Raw genomic sequence first — 20,242 nt, 5'->3', positions numbered from 1 at the left:
CATAACATTTTCCTGAGATGTTGATTTATAACAAACAATTTGAAAATTAATCCGATTTAAACGATAATTACAAAATATGATCATATTTCCATAAGAGTGCTTATTTTCATTTTCAGTCATATTTAAAGACTAAGTTGTTGTTGTCATGGCAAAACCTCTAAAAATTTGGTATCTCTGCAAAGCCCTGAATGTGCTCTTTACAGGACATCCATCCTTAAAACTGTGTATGATGTCAGAGAAAATCACTAAAATATAATGTCAACTACAGAGGACAAAAAAAAAAAAAAAAAAAAAAACTACAGAGGACAAAAGTCTATTGGAGGAATACGTCCCGCCTTCTGAGTAAAAGAGCCAATCGCTGATTGGCAAAGTCATTGCGTCACTGCAGCTGCAGTTAGGGGCTCCGGTTCCCATAGAAACCGTCTGAAAAATAAGCTTTTTTAATGCTATTTGAGCATAAGAAACAACATTTATGGGACAGTTCATGACAGATTTTGATGCTGATTTGAAATATGTTATTTAATTGTGAGTTCGCCAAGCAGTTTTTGAGATTTCAGGATTCCCCCATTCAAACAGATGCCTGCCTGGAGGCGTCGCAAATATGGCCGCCGAGTGAACAGACTTTCCTTGAAAGCGACTTTGGTTTTATTTTTTCAGATAACCTTCCATGAGAAAATATCTCTTTCCTCTTGCTTCAACATACATAGGAAAACAAATAAGATTTTTCTTTTTTCTTCACCAATACAGAATCAAGTCCAAGCAGGAAACTAGACAGGCCACAGTAAAGGAAAGGATGCTTCTTTCCAGGATGAGATGACAATACCAGGAAACGATCTGATAGGAGCCCTCGCAGGTGTTTAGTGCTCAAACTATGTGCTCAGATCTCTGTATCGCTCTCTTTCCCAAAACTCTCACATTGTTGATAGTTATTAATAGTTACATTTGTTATTAACTATTTAAAATAATAATAAAAAATCACCGCTTATAAGATGTTTAGGCAGTTTATAGTTAACAAAAACGTAGCAAATCGCCATATTAATATTAAATGGTCACATGTGTGGCATTTTTACAGTAGTTTGACTGAGCACAAGTTAGAGCTGGAATTAATTTACCTTTAAGGGGGGACACTACAGGCAAAAACCTGTCAATTTTGAGATTTTTGGCTTTTCATAAAGTGTTTTTTTCAGACTGGTGGAAAGAAAACATCCAAAGTACACTTTTAAGTGTATATCTTATAGCACTTTATATTTGAATCTATATTTCAGTTACAGTAAATATCTTTAAAGTCCGTTTTCTCAAAATGAGTTTTTTCTCCTCGGAGTCAGCAGAACTCACACACACCAAACAGTTTTATTCCTATCTATATTCTGGAGGTTTTTACAGAGGGATTTGTTGATACATAATTTGACATACAACATTTTATTCCTAAAAAAATGGTGAAAATATATATTTTTTTCTGGCTGTTGTTAGTATTTTCTGATTTATGGAGTGATAAAAAAAGATATCCAAAATTCTATCTGTAAAAACCTTTGAATTTAATATGTCCAAAAAATTAAACGAGAATTTTGAACCTGACGTCATCCAATATTCAGATTTTTGTTCTAGAAATGTATGCAAATTAGCGCATATTTAGTTAGATAATGCCTCATTTGCATATTTAAACATAACATTTTAGAAAACTTATAATACAAAAAATTTTTGCAATTTTTAATGTAATCAATCAGCTGGGGTAGTATGGTTATATCTATTTATTTTTTTACCCTATTCACCTGGGGTGTCTCGCATTAGCTGGTCTGAGCTGATCTGCTGGTCTAGTCTGTTGGCTGGTTTTACGGGGGTTTGAGAAGTTCTCAGCTGGTTCGTTACTACAAAATTAAAATATTGTGAAGGGAGTCGATCAAGTGACGCCCCCTGGTGTTTAAATGCTAAAAATGAAACCAACATCTATTTTTTTTCATTCTACCGAATAAAGTAAACAATGCAACAGCCCTTTAATTTTGAGCGATGACACATTTAAAATAATATCAGTGTGAAAAACAAGAATTTGATGTTGAACAATAATCAATAATGAGTCTCCTTTAACAGAATAACATGGCCTAACTCGGTGTTGTGCACCTGTTGATGGGTGTAGTTTTTGGCGTCATCATGGGATGGGGGAGGGTAATCGGGCTTCCAGAGAGCAAAGGTGTTTACACTGGCTCGAGAGAATACAAGTAAAAAAGAACATTTCTGGATGTGCTCGTGATGGCAATCGTATATTGGCTATATTTGTTTGAGTCGCAAATATAAGATTTTGTTGTGTTCTGGAAAAATACAGTAAAGGAAAAAACTTCCGTGTAACCGAGAAACATGAAAGAAACAGTGAAGCTCAAGGTGCTTGCGCTCGTGCTCTGCGTATTTCCAACAGGTAAGTTCCTATTCAACATAACGTTAACTGTCAGGAGTTAAACTGGAATATTAGGGGCTTGTTTACTATCACAGGATACCGCTTTTAAAATATTGTCTGAAAAGTTAGTTTCTTCGGCGAAGTTAATGATTAGCAAACGCAAACATGACAGGCCGATAAACAAGATCACGTGACTTACAAGCTTCATGCTTCAATGTTATGTTTTATTGAACTTTAATTCTGTTTATATATGTAAAGATTTTTAAAATAGTGATTTTTTTTTTTTTTTTTCAGTCCTGGATGTAGCCTTTCATATTTGTACAATGAGCAAGATTATTTTTTGTTTTGCTCAGCTCTAGAATATTTAATTGGTTAAAAATCGTTCTTTGTGAGTAAAATAATGATGATAATAATAATAATAATAATAATAATAATGACTGTGAAAATAATGAAAAAATTGTTGTCCAAAAGGTGTGGGAACCCTGGTGCAAACTGTGTTAATTGATCTCTCTTCCCAGAGCTGTTGTCTATCCAGGTTACTGTTCCTCAAACAGAGAGATACACAATGTTATTTGCTTCTGTCACTCTGCGCTGTGACTATTCCACATCTGCGAACCAACAAGATGTCCTGGTCACATGGCGATACAAGTCCTTCTGTTTGGATCCAGTGCTGGAATACTACTCGACTGGTGAGTTGTGTTGGTTAACTGAATATAGAAGGCTTGAATGCTGCAAAACTGTTGTGAAAGTTGTTGTGAAGTTTTTATTGTCTGAATAGATTGATGTGACCATGTGTGGTTCTCTCTTTCTTCAGCATATCAAGCAGCTCTGGGTCTGAAGCAGGACCCAGCCAATGATTGTCCAGACAGTCAGCGCACTGTCCGCGTAGTGATTCAGAAAAGAGGCATCAATGAAGCTATGCTGGGGACAGAGTATCGAGAGCGCAAGATCTCCATGCAAAACAGTGAGTCTGAACCTACAGGAGCTTTAATCTCTGAACAAGATGTTTTAACCCTGTAAAGCCTGATTTATTAAATAATAGTGAGAATTTTTTTTTGTAAATGGAATAGTTTATTGAACTTTTAGATATATATTTTTTTTATGAATTAAAAAAAAAAGGTTTGCGTATTTCATACATCAGGCTTTTCATATAAGATGATAAAGTGAGAAGAGTACAGCTTGTAATGTAAATCAATGAGATTTTTAAAACAGTATAGCAGACTACTTGCATAAAATGCATATAAATATCAAGTGTATATCTATACATCTAGATTTACACTTATCTCATATATACATCTCCTAATAATGTCTTAAGATTATATTTAAATGCTTAATCTTGTTTCAGTCCAGTAAATGTTCATCTTGAAATATTACTAACAATTTAAAAGTTATTCTTACTGTTTAGTTTATAAAAATCATTAAAGATTTGCAGAATGCATGTAGTAGATTGCGTTTTGATCAGTTAATAATTCAGAGACGTTCATTTATCAAATATTATACAGGAAGCTTTATAGATTTAATTACACTGTAGAAAACAGTGTGTGACAACCACTTCTTTATGTATTTACACAGAACCACAGTCATGCAAAACAATGTATTACAATCTCAAAAACTAGTCTTAGAAAGCTCATTATTCAGGATCTCACATCACTTTGAATCAGTTATATCAGTTCTTTTTGTATGTGTGTTTAATAGATGCAGATCTGGTAATCAATGAGGTCATGTGGTGGGACAACGGCATGTATTTCTGCTCCATCGACGCAGCGGGTGATGTTGTGGGAGATTCTGACAAGGAAATCAGACTCATTGTGTATCGTAAGTATTAACACTCAAAGACTTGCTTTTAACCAAAAAACATTTATAGATGCGGATGAGGTCACATCCCCTCTTCCTCCCAGACTGGCTGACTGTGCTGCTCATCATCCTCGGGGCATTGCTCCTGATCATGCTGCTTTGTATCTGCTGCTGCCAGTGTTGTCCTCAGAACTGCTGCTGCTATGTCCGTTGTCCCTGCTGTCCTCGTACTTGCTGCTGCCCAGAAGAAGGTATTCACACGCTTTGAAGTATATTTGACTCTGTGGATCTATCACACTAGGAAATTTGTTACATATATTCAGTGTTCTACTTCTACTGGTTATCAGTTCCTTAGTATAAATGTTTGATTATCAATATAATATATATACACATACATCAACATTTCATTCATTAATACAGTTTATTCACTATAGTTTAAAAAAAATGGTATATATATATATACACACATACATACCCAGTAGACTATGACTATAACATATACATTATAAATATTTTAGTAGTATTAGTAATAAGTATTCTTTTAATTAATAAGATTTAAACGGTAATATAAATAATATTTTATAGTTTATTATTAATAATAACATTAATAAAATATGTGGAATCTATTTTCACTTTTCGCTTTTTTGACAATGAAAACTAAATTAGTACTACAATAATACAACATAATATTCATTGTAAATATTATTATTATTATTATTAATAATAACACATGTATTAATTTAATTAATGATAACAAAAATATCTATATATATATATATATATATATATATATATATATATATATATATATATATATATATATATATATATATATATATATATATATATATATATATATATATACTGTATGGACCTAATATATATGTATATTTTTTTTGATAATACAAACTTAATAATCAGACTATGACAATACAATATAATATGCTTTATAAATATATATTATTATTTATGTTCTAAGTATTCTGTTATATAATAATAATAACAAATATAATGTGCATAATACTTAATTGTTGTCGGTATTATAATTATATATTTATATAATAATAATAGCATAATTTAATTATTATTACTGATAAAATATGAATCTCTAATCAGATGACTGCTTTGACAGCCCATCCTATAAAGTTTGATTGTATTTAAATGTAGTGAAATATGTCTATTTGTTCATTTGTCTTTTTAGCGGTGATGCGCCACAAAATGATGCGTGATGCTCAAAAAGCAATGGTACCATGGCTTCATGGCCAGACCATCTATGCCCCCATTCCCTCAAAAATGTCTTCTCAGGGGAACCCTTTACTTTATTCAGGTCAGTATTACGTCCTTACTAATAACTGCTATGTTATCTTACTAATATCTGCTAATAACATTGTAGCTGCTTCAAAGAACAGTAATAGAGTGACACTAATAATATATCCTCAACAGGATCTTTTTCTGAACCTTCATCCAAACACAACTTTCCCATGCCCATTCCTGCCCATCAACCACCATTCGTACCTCAGCATGGATACCATGCCAATGGCAGCATGAATGGAAGTATACATGGCAATAACCAAGTGTTAGATTTTCTTGAGACCCAAGTAAGAGGGATGGATGTGGCCGCCCCGATGCTTCATCCTCAATATCATTACACAGGAGTCCTGCACCAAAATCTTCAACATCAGTATGCAGCCCCACAACCCCAATATGTAACGCCACCACCTCAACCCACCAACCAAGCGGTGACTTTTTCAGCCAGGGCGCCCAGCATGCTCTCAGCTCTGGATGAGATGGGTGTCCAAGGTGTCGAGCGCAGGGTCATCCAGCTGCCTCCCATCATTGGCCGAGCGAAACAAAGCTCTCGGCGGGGCAATGATGGTGGAAGACCCCGGCAGTCTAGTCAGTCCAGCAGTAGCTCTAACCGCAATGGTCATCATCGTGATAATTCACAGAGAGGGATCCCACGCAGCTACAGTGATGAGTCAGACTGGGATAATAGACGTGGAGGTCGAGGTTCAGCAGGACGCAGGGGAGATTCGGATGGGTCTCGTCCATGTGTTCGCAGTAAAGGTGAGCTGCTGGAGGAGTTGGAGCGTGCAACAAACCATAGAGACAGGAGCTATTCACCTTCACCGCGTAGAGGCTCCTGGAGTTCAGATGAAGAGGACAGTTATAGAAAAGGAAAGCGATCTCAAGGGAGACTGTCTGAGAAACCACCAGCTTACTCTTCCATTGACATAATAACTGGCCACAGCAGGAGAAGTGACCATTTCTCGGTAAGAATATGAAGATTTATGATTTGTTCATCACCAAGAAGCTGTGATTAATACTGTGCTCTCAAAAAATGGGATAGTTCACTTAAAAAGGAAAATTCTGTCATCATTTACTCGCCCTCATGTTTTTCCAAATCGGTATGACTTTCTGGTCATATCTAGAATATCATCAAAAAGTTGATTTATTTCACTAATTCCATTCAAAAAGTGAAACTTGTATATTATATTCATTCATTACACACATACGGATATATTTCAAATGTTTATTTCTTTTAATTTTGATGATTATAACTGACAACTAAGGAAAATCCCAAATTCAGTATCTCAGAAAATTAGAATTTTACTTAAGACCAATACAAAGAAAGGATTTTTAGAAATCTTGGCCGACTGAAAACTATGAACATGAAAAGTATGAGCATGTACAACACTCAATACTTAGTTGGGGCTTCTTTTGCCTGAATTACTGCAGCAATGCAGCGTGGCATGGAGTCGATCAGTCTGTGGCACTGCTCAGGTATTATGAGAGCCCAGGTTGCTCTGATAGTGGCCTTCAGCTCTTTCTGCATTGTTGGGTCTGGCATATCGCATCTTCCTCTTCACAATACCCCATAGATTTTCTATTGGGTTAAGGTCAGGCGAGTTTGCTGGCCAATTAAGAACAGGGATACCATGGTCCTTAAACCAGGTACTGGTAGCTTTGGCACTGTGTGCAGGTGCCAAGTCATTTTGCAAAATAAAATCTGCATCTCCATAAAGTTGGTCAGCAGCAGGAAGCATGAAGTGCTCTAAAACTTCCTGGTATGCGGCTGCGTTGACCTTGGACCTCAGAAAACACAGTGGACCAACACCAGCAGATGACATGGCACCCCAAACCATCACTGACTGTGGAAACTTTACACTGGACCTCAAGCAACGTGGATTGTGTGCCTCTCCTCTCTTCTCTTCCTCCAGACTCTGGGACCCTTATTTCCAAAGGAAATGCAAAATTTACTTTCATCAGAGAACATAACTTTGGACCACTCAGCAGCAGTCCAGTCCTTTTTGTCTTTAGACGCTTCTGACACTGTCTGTTGTTCAACAGTGGCTTGACACAAGGAATGCGACAGCTGAAACCCATGTCTTGCATACGTCTGTGCGTAGTGGTTCTTGAAGCTCTGACTCCAGCTGCAGTCCACTCTTTGTGAATCTCCCCCACATTTTTGAATGAGTTTTGTTTCACAATCCTCTCCAGGGTGCGGTTATTCCTATTGCTTGTACACTTTTTTTCTACCACATCTTTTCCTTCCCTTCACCTCTCTATTAATGTGCTTGGACACAGAGCTCTGTGAACAGCCAGCCTCTTTTGCAATGACCTTTTGTGTCTTGCCCTCCCTTGTGCATGGTGTCAATGGTCATCTTTTGGACAACTGTCAAGTCAGCAGTCTTCCCCATGATTGTGTAGCCTACAGAACTAGACTGAGAGACCATTTAAAGGCCTTTGCAGGTAATTTGAGTTAATTAGCTGATTAGTTTGGCACCAGGTGTCTTCAATATTGAACCTTTTCACAATATTCTAATTTTCTGAGATTCTGAATTTGGGATTTTCCTTAGTTATTAGTTATAATCATCAAAATTAAAAAAAATAAACATTTGAAATATATCAGTCGGTGTGTAATGAATGAATATAATATACAAGTTTCACTTTTTGAATGGAATTAGTGAAATAAATCAACTTTCTGATGTTGTTCTAATTATATGACCAACGCCTGAATCTTCTGCTAACACAAAAGAAGGTATTCTGAAACTGTCTTGTTTATGAGTAAAAACTTTTCTTCAAAATATCATCTTTTGTGTTCCTCAGAATGAAAGTCATACAGGTTTAGAATGAAATGAGTGACAATTTCACTTATGGGTGAACTCTAAAATATAAAACTATCCCTTGGGTTTGCTGACATGGAGAGAGTGCATGTGATTTGAACAAAAATAAATAGCATTTTTAGTATTTGTTAGTCACTTTCAACAGTCAAGTCACCTATATATATATATATATATATATATATATATATCTATATATATATATATATATATATATATATATATAATATATATATGCAGATTGATTCAAAGCAGCTTTACAGTGATAGCAGGAAACATAATTTTAGCTGTAGAGCAGCTCTAGAAGAATATAGTGTCATTGTTCAGCTTAAGTAAGTTCAGTATTGATTCATTTCCACTGTAAAAATCATGGGAGAAACCAGGCTCAGTCAGGGGACCAGTTCTCTTCTGGCCAACAAATGAACAGTGCATGATTTATGATTCAGGCAGCATTACAGGTCAGAGGTCAGATTGGGATCAGAGTCTTCTCCATAAAAATACATATAAATAATTATTGTTTGTCTTATCATAAATAATCTCTCTGTTACAGGATAAGAGCTCTCGCAGTGGCACGAGCGTTGTGATCTAAGTCCTCGTCCTTCATTTCCAGCCTGATCTGTCCTTATCCAGCATCTAACATCTACTAGACTACTGTCATTGGGACTAATATTGCACTTTAGCACAAGAATTAACCAGTGATCACAGATGGCCTGCAATAGACCCCTGCAAGACAGTAAATGCACTGTACATGTTTTTTCCTTACACATCTTATTTTATATAATCAATTTTAAATATTATGTGATCCGTTGAAAATATTTCTTTGTTTTATACTGCCAGTGTAACTTTTCACGGTTTTCACTGTATTGTTGTTTAATTTTTAACCATAGTAAGGTTTTTGCTTTTTTATCAATACAATTTATAGATGAGACCCTAATGGCACTTCAATCAAAGTTGTACATAAAAAAGCCTCTTTGGTTCATTTGGGTTTTCTGTTTACTTTTAGTCTTTGTCTGGAGTAGTTTCAATATTGGTTTAGTTGCTTTGTTTGTTGTCTTTTCATGGTGCTGTTATCCAAATGCAATCCTAGGGAAGATTTCAGTTTTATATTTGAGTATGTACGAGTACATTATGTGTTATTATTTGTTGCATTTAAAAAAAAAAAGAGCATGACCTTTCTTTAACTTGTACTTAAAAGCTACATAAACTGTACCAAAAGTTTCCAATTATTTCTCCTGCTGAGAAGTGATGTAGACACTGGACGGAAACTGCAATAAAGTTACTTTTACATGTTTTTTTGACTAGAGATTTCTGAACTTTTGAATACTTTCCAGTATTTACTTTTATGCAGAAATGTGCACTTTTCTATGTCAACTAAATCATTTTTTAATAATAACAATATGCTTAATTATAGTACTTTTAAGGAAGAATAAGCAGTTTATGGAGTCTTTTTGTGTTTTTTGTAGCATCTGCCTGCAATACCGGAGGCTGCATTTTCATTTCTAGGACCGCAGTTCTACGATCCTAGCAATGATTTAGTTGTTTAATCAATTAAGTTTCATTTATATATTGTACTAACCAACCCCTAGCCCTAAACCGACCCGTTTGTAATGCTACTGATTCAATTTAATTGATATATTGTCCTAACCAACCCCTAGCCCTAAACCTACCCATTGGTAACCCTGTTAAAAATTTTAAAGATGGCGCTGTCACAAAAACTAGAGTCCTAGAAATGCAGTCTAGAAGATTGACCGCACAACTTCATTTATAAGAACATGTTTGACGTGCACGTACACGATAAAGTGTCTGTTTTTATTCAGTAAATTTAAAATGCACACGTTTGAACAAACAAAAAGACGTGGGAACGGCCAGACAGGTCTACAAATCTTCCGTTTATATGGAAACTCCGTCACTCGCATCGCCTCATCCTATTGGCCACTTCTGTTCAAATGGGGGCGGGCCCAAGGCGAGAGCTTTGGGAAGCGAAAGCGTCAATGTCAAACAAACCTGGATCGTTCATATCAGTGGATTTCAACATCATCTACAGATAAAGCGTGTCAGTGGAGACAGGCAGCAACAGCAGGTCAGCGTTTGGATTCAACCTAGTGAAGCAGAAGGTGCCGGTGGACTGGCTGTTCTCAGGTAACGTTACGCGGCTTTGCTTGTAAACAAATGTCTTATAGAACAATGACAATGCTGAACCTCTCCGTAATGTGCATTTGTCCTCAAACATTTACTTTTGTTCAACTGAAGAAGCGTAGGGAACATCTACAGATCATAATGCAATACATAATGCATGTGTGTGAATATTTGTGTTCCACCTAAAGGCCTTGTTTACAGTTGGAGAGGACGAAGTTGCTGGACCTGCAAAATTTGTATTTGTAATTTACTCTTTGCACTGCGACAGCCCGTTATAATACAATTAATTGCCATGGTGACCACATATGATTGCTATGACAGTTATTCTTATTACTGTAAAATGATTTTGTTGGATTAACAACTAACATGTTACAAAAAACAGCTTGAACATCTAATGGTTGGATTTTTTGCTGCTCTAAGGTGGTCTACCAGCTGTAAACCAGAAATAACTGTAGCCAGATGCAAAAACTGTTTAAACTACCTTACTAGTTGGTCATCTAACTTTAAAAGTTACTAAAATATGTAGATTAGTCTAATTTGAATCTGAAAAGACTGATTACCTTGGTTAACTGCTTGTTGGTCAGACAGTCTTAACGTGGTTGTGTTTATGCAACGTTTTTTTTTTTGTGGCAGAAACCATGATTACCATAATGAAATTTCCAAAAGAAATCTCTCTGAACCTGAATTCTCTCATTTTGCAGGAATCATGAACTCTCTCTCGGGTAAGAGTGCGCTGGCTTTGTGCAGGGTTTTCTCCAGTCCCCTGTCGCTCTCTCCTGCTATCGTAGGGGCAGTGAGGGTCTGTCACACAGGTGTGAACTCCAAGGGCACCGTCTTCACCAAAAAACGAGGCTATGATATCACCAGGAACCCCCACTTGAACAAAGTAAGCATCTTCAGTGCCCAAAACTCTGCAGACATGATCTACGTGACAAAGCAGGCATTCGATTATCAGCAGCCAATGCTTTGATGTGATTTTATAACATTTAGTAATGCCAAAGTCCCCAGAGATAAGAAAATATGAAAGTGGCATTGTGAGATCTTTAATCTGAATGCAAAGTCTGACCAAGCATTATGGTGCATCGAGGGGAGGTTATGAATCAATGCAGAGTTGCAGGATATGACTCAGGAGTTTTGCAAAGCACTTTTGGATGGGTAGTGGAAATATGTCTATGTAAATGTTTTTTTCACATTCTGTATCCTGTTTGCAAAGACTTTTAAGTCAGAATAAGTTAGGGGATGAGGAATGGGTATGATTGAAAAGTGCAAAACTTTAAAGCCATGATGGATGGAAACTGTTTGACGTAAACAGTGAGTGGAGGATCTAACAGGGGAGGGTGGCCATGCGTACTTCCCATTGGTCAGAAATAAATAGATCCAACATGTGATGCATCTACCCTAAGCTGGAAGCTTGCCCTAGTGCAGACGCACTTGCAGGGTTATAATTTGTATTCCAACCAGACTGTAGGAGGAGTGTGCAGTTTTCTTTTACATTTGCAGCTGACACATGTTGTTAATGAAGTTATGGTGCTGTTAACAGGGCATGGCGTTCACCCTGGAGGAGAGGTTACAGCTGGGAATCCACGGCCTTCTACCTCCCTGTTTCCTCTCTCAGGATGTCCAAGTGCTTCGTGTCATGAAGAGCTACGAGACGCGCAGTAACCCTCTTGACAAGTAACCGAACTTCAATTGAAACTTCATTCTTGATAAACTCGGCCTGATTAATGCCAATGAAAAGCACAGTGATGACACTTTTGTTGGTCCATTTCCCATTAATACTGAAAACAACCATTCTAACTCTGCAGATACATATTGCTGATGACCCTGCAGGACAGGAATGAGAAGCTTTTCTATCGTGTGTTGACCTCTGACATTGAAGAGTTCATGCCAATTGTCTATACCCCTACTGTTGGCCTGGCCTGCCAACAGTATGGCCTTGCTTTCAGAAGACCAAGGTGAGGTATATACATTCTCTGGACCTGGAACAACTTGTTTAGTGAGACCAATTCTGAATAAAATGCTTTATAAACACACAGACCAGTCCAACCAGTTTTTCTTAGCTGCACGAGGAAAAACTGAACATATAAGGGCCACGTGATTTAATCAGTTTTTTGTTTTTTTCCTTTAGAGGACTGTTCATCACCATCCATGACAAGGGGCATATTGCCACCATGCTGAACTCATGGCCGGAGGAGGACATTAAGGTATGTGCAGTGTGATTAAGTGTCATTCAGTGCCAGTAGATGGTCATTTCATTGTTATGTGCATTAATAGGCCATAGTTGTGACGGATGGAGAACGAATCCTGGGCTTAGGAGACCTGGGCAGCTATGGAATGGGCATCCCAGTGGGCAAACTAGCTCTGTATACAGCATGTGGAGGAGTGCCACCTCAGCAGTGCCTGCCTGTGCTGCTAGATGTGGGCACTGATAATCAGGTAAAATTAAATTAGCATAATTACACTACTGTTCAGAAGTTTGGGGTCGGCAAGATTCTGTGTTTTTGAAGTCTCATATGTGCACCAAAGTAGCACTTATTTGATAAAAAAAAATAGTAAAAACAGTAATGTTGTGAAATATTAATACTATTTAAAGTAAGTCTTTTGTAACAATATAAATGTCTTCACTGTCAATTTTGATCAATTTAATGCATCCTTGTTGAATAAAAAAAGTTATTTCTTTCAGGGAAAAAAAAAATCTTACTGACCCCAAACATGGTAGTGTATACTGTACAACTGTACTCTGTAGTTTATGTTTCATTGGATTTACAAACATGGTTGTCCTTTTGTAACCCTGTTGTCTATTTTTAACACGTTTTGTTTTTGTTCAGAGTCTCTTGGATGACCCCTTGTACATTGGTTTGAAGCACAAAAGAGTGAGAGGCAAAGAATACGATGACCTCATTGATGAGTTCATGCAAGCTGTCACTGACAAGTATGTTTAAACTTAAATTCTGAAATGAAAGATCATTTACTCACCATCATGTTGTTCAAGTCATTGCTTTGAGCTGATATTTTTGGTGAATCAATTGATCCAGTTCACAGATCTTGTCTGAATGATTTGTTCATGAATCAGATGTTATCTGGTACACGATTTAATCTCACTGACTCAATGATTTACAACAAGTTAACTAGAGAAACTAAGTAAACTAGGTAAGATTATGTGTGTTAAATACTTCCAAACTGTAAAAAAGTCATAATTTTTTTTGTTTCCATCTTTTGTTTCAGGTATGGGATGAATTGTCTTATTCAGTTTGAGGATTTTGCCAACAGCAATGCCTTTCGTATTCTCAATAAATACCGCAACCGTTATTGCACCTTCAATGATGATATCCAGGGTAATTATGCACACTGAAATATCAAATATATTACACATGACTAATGATTTGCATTCTTTATAATGGAAAATTTATAGTCTTACTTTTATCAAGAGCCATAAAAGTGTTTGCTTATCTCTTTCTCTCCCTTTTCAGGCACCGCTTCTGTTGCTGTTGCTGGGATCCTTGCTGCTCTTAAGATCACAAAGAATAAACTCTCTGACCACAAGTTCGTATTTCAGGGAGCAGGAGAGGTAATGTGCATTCGACTGAAAGATACTACAAAATTTTACTGAGAAATAGCAAATGCAAGACCCATTACAAAATACTTACAAGCTAAAGACCCATTCACACCAAGGACAATAACTATAATGATAAAGATATATTTTCTAAAAATCTTTTTAAATATAAAAGAATAGAGTCCACACCACAGCTATAACAATAACAGAGTAAAGATATAGTTTTTAGAACAATTTTTTTTTTCAAGCTGATGAACGATAAAAACATTGACAGCTAATCAGAATCCATTTTGCTTTTAAGAGCTCGAGCATTTAAAGCAAACAGAATAAACAGAACAATATTGTCCGCTGGTGTGGACACTAATATAGTTATTATTATCTTTATAGTTATCTTTTATGGTGAGAATTGCGAACTGGCCTTTACACTAGTTATTCCAGGATTATCAGATGTGTTTGGTCTGTGTCTGTCACATAACCAGGCTGCCTTGGGCATTGCTCACTTACTGATAATGGCCATGGCCAAGGAAGGTATATCTCATGCTGAGGCGTCCAAGAGGATTTGGATGGTGGATTCCAAAGGCCTAATTGTCAAGGTAACAATCAAACCCACACTAGCTTGTCTTTTTTGGCATTTCTTTCATTCAAGCTATATTTGTCCTCCTACTCTACATCTGAATATACAAATGCATGTAGGCTTAATTGAAAATGTCATTGCATAAATTGCAGCAATATACTGCATTTGAACACCTCCACAATTAAACGTTATACCAAAACTGTTATTTTGCGCCATTTAGGGCAGAAGTCATCTGAACCATGAGAAGGAAGAATTTGCACATGAGCATCCGCACATAAAGACACTAGAGGAAGTGGTGGAAACTATTAAGCCCACAGCGATAATTGGTAAGGAGTGTTTGAATCCATTCTATACCAGTGTTATAATTTAGCTCCATTTTTAAACTACCAAAAAAAATTAAAAAAAAATTTTCAGATTGGTTGGTTATGAAACTGAAGTATTGCAGATATTTCTCCCCTGTCTCATGTTTTATAGTTAGAATGGTGCTTGGTGAATCTCATAGTTTTTATTTATACTGTAAGAATTGCAATGGCATATTGAAGCCATTAGGGGGCATAAAGAGAGTAAACATTTAGATTTTTACAAAACTCAATATATTTCTGTTAATAATGTTAAATGCATTAATTTAGAACCCCATGACATTTTACTTTGTTTTCAAAACCCATATTTTTCTCAAAAACAAAATTATGTTATTAATCTTTTAATTATTTTGGCAAAGTTTTATATTCATAAGACAAAAATAACTCAAAAGAAACCCTTATATTACATTTTTATAACACCGATCTCACAATATATTTTGAAACACTTTCAAACATGAGATCACAAAACAAAAAGCTTATAAAAACAATACAAATTCTGAAGCTTTTCAAGTTCATATAACTGCCCTAATAAATAATATGTAGTAATTCTATTTTTATTTTTTTTTTGTATACATTTTCTTTTTGTATTTTAGTTATTGTTGGTACTCTTTATTTTATATGCTCTAATATGTATTACAATGTCTTATTTTTGTCTTGTAAAATAAAAAAGTTAAATGCATAATACTTTAACTGTTTGAAAATGTTTTGGTATGAAGTTTGTCGTTTATAATCCCATGTACAGGTGTGGCTGCAATAAGTGGTGCTTTCACTGAGAAGATCATCAAGAACATGGCTACTTACAATGAACGTCCAATTATTTTTGCCCTCAGCAATCCCACAAGCAAAGCTGAGTGCACAGCAGAGCAGTGTTACACACTTACTGAGGTAATCCTCATTGAAATCAAACGAATAAAAGTGGTCAGAGGGATGTTAAAAGGATAGTTCACCCAAAAATGAAAAATTCTGTCATCATTTACTCACCCTCAAGTAGTTCCAGACCTTTATGAATTTATTTGGAAGAATGTCAGTAACCAAACAGATCTCGCCCCCCATTGACTTACATAGGAAAAATAAATACTATGGTAATAAATGGAGGGTGAGATCAGTTAGGTTACTGCCATTCTTCCAAATATCTTCCTTTGTGTTCAGCAGAACAAATCAATTCATAAAGGTCTGCAACTACTTGAGGGTGAGTAAATGATGACAGAATTTCATTTTTAGGTGAACTATCCCTTTAACTAACGGTCTCTTATTATAGCATCCCATATAGCAGTTTTAGACTAAATGCTTCACATCAGTTAAAAGGACGTGTGTGTGTCACAGGGAAGGGGCATATTTGCAAGCGGAAGCCCCTTTAAAAAGGTCACTTTGGCAGATGGGCGCAGCTTCTACCCTGGCCAGGGAAACAATGCTTATGTGTTCCCTGGAGTAGCACTGGGAGTCATCGCCTGTGGTGTTCGCCACATCTCAGATGACATTTTCCTTACTACAGCAGAGGTAAACGCACATGAATAGTAAAGACGCAACAATAGTAAACATGAATGTTTGCTTCAGGAGAAAACACATCGATAACCAATTTAATGTGAAAGATAAAATTAAGGCTTTGATTTCTCTTTTAGGCAATATCTGACATGGTTACTGAGGAGAATCTGGCTGAAGGTAGACTGTATCCTCCTCTGAATACCATCAGAGAAGTGTCATTCAAAATTGCTGTTAAGGTCAGTAACTGTCCCCATATGCAGATGATGATTACTTCAAGAAAGGTCTCATTAGCCAACTCTACATTTCGGCACCCATAACAAATATGGAATTAGACCATGCTAAATTAAGAGATTTATTAATATAGCAAAGTAGGTTGTAAGAGCTGTCAGGTCAGATTTCAGAGTAAAACAGTGCTGTACGGTTACTTTTTCAGATGTTAGCACTACTGCTAGTGAACTAAAAATCATTAGCACAAAATCTAAATTTGTTAGCATACAGAACAATGTTGTTTTATTAAATTAAGACATTGATTCTTAGCCAACTCTACATTTTTGCATCTGTAAGAAATATGGAATGAGAACATGCTAAATTAAGAGATTTATAACAAAGTACACTACCATTAAAAAGTTTGGGGACTGTAAGTTTTTTTTTTTTTGTTTTGTTTGTTTTTTACAAAATTACTTTTATTCAGCAAGGATGCATTAAATTGATCAAAAGTGACAGTAAAAACAATAATGTAACAAAAGATTTCTATCTCAAATAAATGTTTTTGGAATTTTTATTCACCAGAGAATACTGAAAAATATATCCACAAAATATTAAGCAGTAAAACTATTTTGAACACGGATAATAATAATAATAATAATAATAATAATAAATGTTTCTTGAGCATCACATCAGCATATTAGAATGATTTCTGAAGGATCATGTGACACTGAATCTGGAGTAATGATGCTGAAAATTCCCCTCAACAATAATCAGATTCAAGCAAAACTTGAATGTCTACCAAAGATTTGATGCCACGAAGTTTGTAAACTTAATGGGATCAGTTATATTCCCTAAAAATCACAAATGGATGAATTTTGTCTTTACACAAGTTGTTAATAGCAAACATGAGCAAATCCCCTTACTGTTTTTTTCTTTCCTCCCAAACCCCTCTTTTTCTTCAGATTGTGGACTATGCCTACAAGCAGGGCACTGCCTCCTCGTACCCTGAACCTAAAGATAAAGAGGCCTTTGTTTTATCCCATATCTATAACTCTGACTACGACTCCTTCACTCTGGATTCATACAGCTGGCCCATGGATGCCATGAAGGTTCAGAACGTGTAGAATATTTGGACACACCCTCTCTAAAGGGATATATTCATATCAGTCACATGCCTTATTTCTCAGTTCATAATCATTTGACGATATGCACTCCAGCTCCAGGCCACCCAATCCTAAAACAGTAGCTGCGCCCCCCTGATTTGACACTAGATGAGCTGTATCCACTCCGGGCTAAAAGTGATAAAAGAATGCAGTGTTCATTCAAGCTCAAAATGTCTTTAGAACAGTGGCTTAGTATAAAGGGAAAAAATGTAGCTCTGTTCAAAAAGCACTTTCCCACTTAATATCAGGTCTGTTTATCAGTGGTCCTCCTCTCCAGTATATTAGCTTATCGTTCTATCAGCTCTTTCATTTATTTCTAACCAGTTATCTCCTCCAACTATTTAGTGCTCCTGCAAATGCAAATATCAGTATATTGAGAGACGTTTTTGTACAAGACTCCCACTTGGAAATGACAGACTGCTTGGTTTGAATGTTTGTATGAGAAGGGATTTTTATTACGTAGGTAAAGTAGTTATCCAATTGACTGCTGTGTGAATTGAGTCCTTTTGCAGTGGATTTTTTTTTTTTTTTTTACAAGTTTCTCCTGTTGTCTACACCAAAGTTTGTCTAATTTTAAACGTATAATTGTCATGTAGCAATGGATACTGGAAATTGTTAGCTTGAGTGTATCTGTTTATTTAAGAGTCCACCTGAGAAGCGAGTTATTTGTCTCTGTTCATTGCAGCACGTGGAATTGTTTTTAACGTTTCTCCTAATTTCAGAATATGCTTTGCTTATTAGTAATGCTCGACTATGAAATTATATTTTCAGATGTTCAAGGAGATTTTGAAGGGACAGTGACTTTTAAATAAACTCTAAGAAAAAACAAATGGGTATTATGTTTATGAGATTGAGCTGGCGTCTTGGACTGAGACATGGAGCTTCTCTACAGTGGTTTTCTCTTCAGCATTTGTTTTTGTTTGCAGTCAAACTACTGTAGTGTTTTTTTTTACTTTACAAAAATAAAAAAGAGAGCATACTAAAACTGCTAAATTGAATAACTGTATTTAATATTTCATTACAACTATAACTTTTTACATTTTATTTTATGTTTGTTTCCAAATATCATTATTATTCCTAATTAGGCGTATTATTTTGTATTTGACAGTTTTTTTGTATTTATGTGCTTTCTGCGAAAATAATTGTTGGTAGTGTAATTGTTTAGTTGATTTTTTTTATTTATTTTTTATTTATATTGGATTGTACTTTTACCCTTGCCATTTAACATATTTAAGACGTGTGAGGGAATTTACAGCGTTGTGGCAAAATTGTATGCAAAAAAAATCAAACATCCTGTTCAGGCCCTGTTGTATATTACATACAATCAGGCGCAGCTCCAGCTTTGAGATGGTAGGTGGAAATTCCTGACATCGCTGGTTGACCGGAGTTTTAACGTTGTTATTTTTTTAGATTTTGTAACTTTATTTTAAAACAAAAGGTTCAGATCTTTAAACAGACTATATATAAATACACAGAGCTCAATGCTAAGAAGTTTACAGGTTACTTGCCCTGCCAAAATTTTCAGTGGCTTCACCACAAAAATAAATAAATAAATAGTATTTTAATAAATAATGTTAAAAAAGACAAGTAAACGGTCAGTAATAAAATAAGAACTTGTGAACAATTTGCAAGCAATAGCACAAATAAATACAATAGAACAAAGATACAACTGAAACATTTCAGACAGTGTTCAGGTATGAAGTATTATAATTAAATATATATTAATCCTTATTAAAGCTAAAGAAGTTATTCAGTCAAGAACAGATTTGAGCAGCAGGTAGGTATATTATAAGCTACTGTCACTTTAAGACCAAATGCACGAATTTGACACGCATCAGATATTATCCCAACTGTTTACATTCATTAAGACTTATTTTAACTAATTTAAGACTATGTACAAGTAGAGTCATCAAAATGTGCATTTTTGACATAATGTTGTGTGTATTCGTCAGTTTAAACGTGATGAGACAAAAGAGAACTCAATTCAGTAATGGCGCATGTCCCGAATTGAGTTTTTCTTTTGCGTCTTTTTATGCGTGAACAGTTTAAAATCGTTTGAATGTTTATGAAGACCGCAAACACGTTCTAGTGCTTTCTAGTTTTTAACAAAAAGATTTTGATGCTAACTGAAACAATAACGGTGACTGACTCTTTTGATGATAATAGTGTTATGCTCACCTTCCTTGTCCAGGGGCCTGTTTCATAAAACAAGTTAACCAAATAATCCAGGTTTATTTCAGTAAATCTGATTTATTGTCAGTTGATTTGGTTCAAAATAATCAGGCTAACTGAAATAAGCCTAGCTTATTTGGTAAGCTTGTTTTATGAAACAGGCCCCAGGTTCTTTAAAGGGATAGTTCACCCAAAAATGAAAATGTGATGTTTATCTGCTTACCCCCAGGGCATCCAAGATGTAGATGACTTTTTTTCTTCAGTCGAACGCAAATTATGATTTTTAACTGCA

General features: G+C 35.6%; 2 protein-coding genes across 2 annotated transcripts; both read left to right on the top strand.

The window, feature by feature from the left end:
• Nucleotides 1–2,159: 2,159 nt before the first annotated feature.
• On the top strand, nt 2,160–9,589 carry ildr1b (immunoglobulin-like domain containing receptor 1b). Its single transcript, XM_067409260.1, has 8 exons — nt 2,160–2,407; nt 2,905–3,075; nt 3,201–3,350; nt 4,082–4,201; nt 4,285–4,431; nt 5,382–5,507; nt 5,624–6,453; nt 8,855–9,589. Exons 1-8 carry the CDS (start codon nt 2,350–2,352, stop codon nt 8,891–8,893), a joined length of 1,641 nt encoding a protein of 546 aa, XP_067265361.1. The 5' UTR covers nt 2,160–2,349; the 3' UTR covers nt 8,894–9,589.
• Nucleotides 9,590–10,271: 682 nt separating this feature from the next.
• me3 (malic enzyme 3, NADP(+)-dependent, mitochondrial) lies at nt 10,272–18,762 on the top strand. The gene is made up of 15 exons (XM_067408842.1): nt 10,272–10,443; nt 11,142–11,326; nt 11,981–12,114; nt 12,246–12,395; nt 12,569–12,644; nt 12,715–12,876; nt 13,269–13,372; nt 13,666–13,775; nt 13,911–14,008; nt 14,473–14,586; nt 14,788–14,893; nt 15,669–15,811; nt 16,250–16,423; nt 16,546–16,644; nt 17,578–18,762. The coding sequence occupies exons 2-15, from the start codon at nt 11,147–11,149 to the stop codon at nt 17,737–17,739; spliced, it is 1,812 nt and encodes a 603-aa protein (XP_067264943.1). The 5' UTR covers nt 10,272–10,443; nt 11,142–11,146; the 3' UTR covers nt 17,740–18,762.
• Nucleotides 18,763–20,242: the final 1,480 nt, after the last annotated feature.

The sequence above is a fragment of the Chanodichthys erythropterus genome, chromosome 14 (assembly GCF_024489055.1).
Source record: "Chanodichthys erythropterus isolate Z2021 chromosome 14, ASM2448905v1, whole genome shotgun sequence".
NCBI lineage: Eukaryota > Metazoa > Chordata > Actinopteri > Cypriniformes > Xenocyprididae > Chanodichthys > Chanodichthys erythropterus.
This window is presented reverse-complemented; position numbering and strand designations above follow the sequence as displayed.

Bases quoted from the DNA above. Each gene is read 5' to 3' on its own strand.
- ildr1b (XM_067409260.1), top strand. From the start codon at position 2,350: ATGAAAGAAACAGTGAAGCTCAAGGTGCTTGCGCTCGTGCTCTGCGTA. The intron at 3,351-4,081 runs GTGAGTCTGAAC...TGTGTTTAATAG, and splicing joins CAAGATCTCCATGCAAAACA to ATGCAGATCTGGTAATCAAT. The intron at 4,432-5,381 runs GTATTCACACGC...TTGTCTTTTTAG, and splicing joins TTGCTGCTGCCCAGAAGAAG to CGGTGATGCGCCACAAAATG.
- me3 (XM_067408842.1), top strand. From the start codon at position 11,147: ATGAACTCTCTCTCGGGTAAGAGTGCGCTGGCTTTGTGCAGGGTTTTC. The intron at 12,396-12,568 runs GTGAGGTATATA...TTTTTCCTTTAG, and splicing joins CTTGCTTTCAGAAGACCAAG to AGGACTGTTCATCACCATCC. The intron at 12,877-13,268 runs GTAAAATTAAAT...GTTTTTGTTCAG, and splicing joins ATGTGGGCACTGATAATCAG to AGTCTCTTGGATGACCCCTT.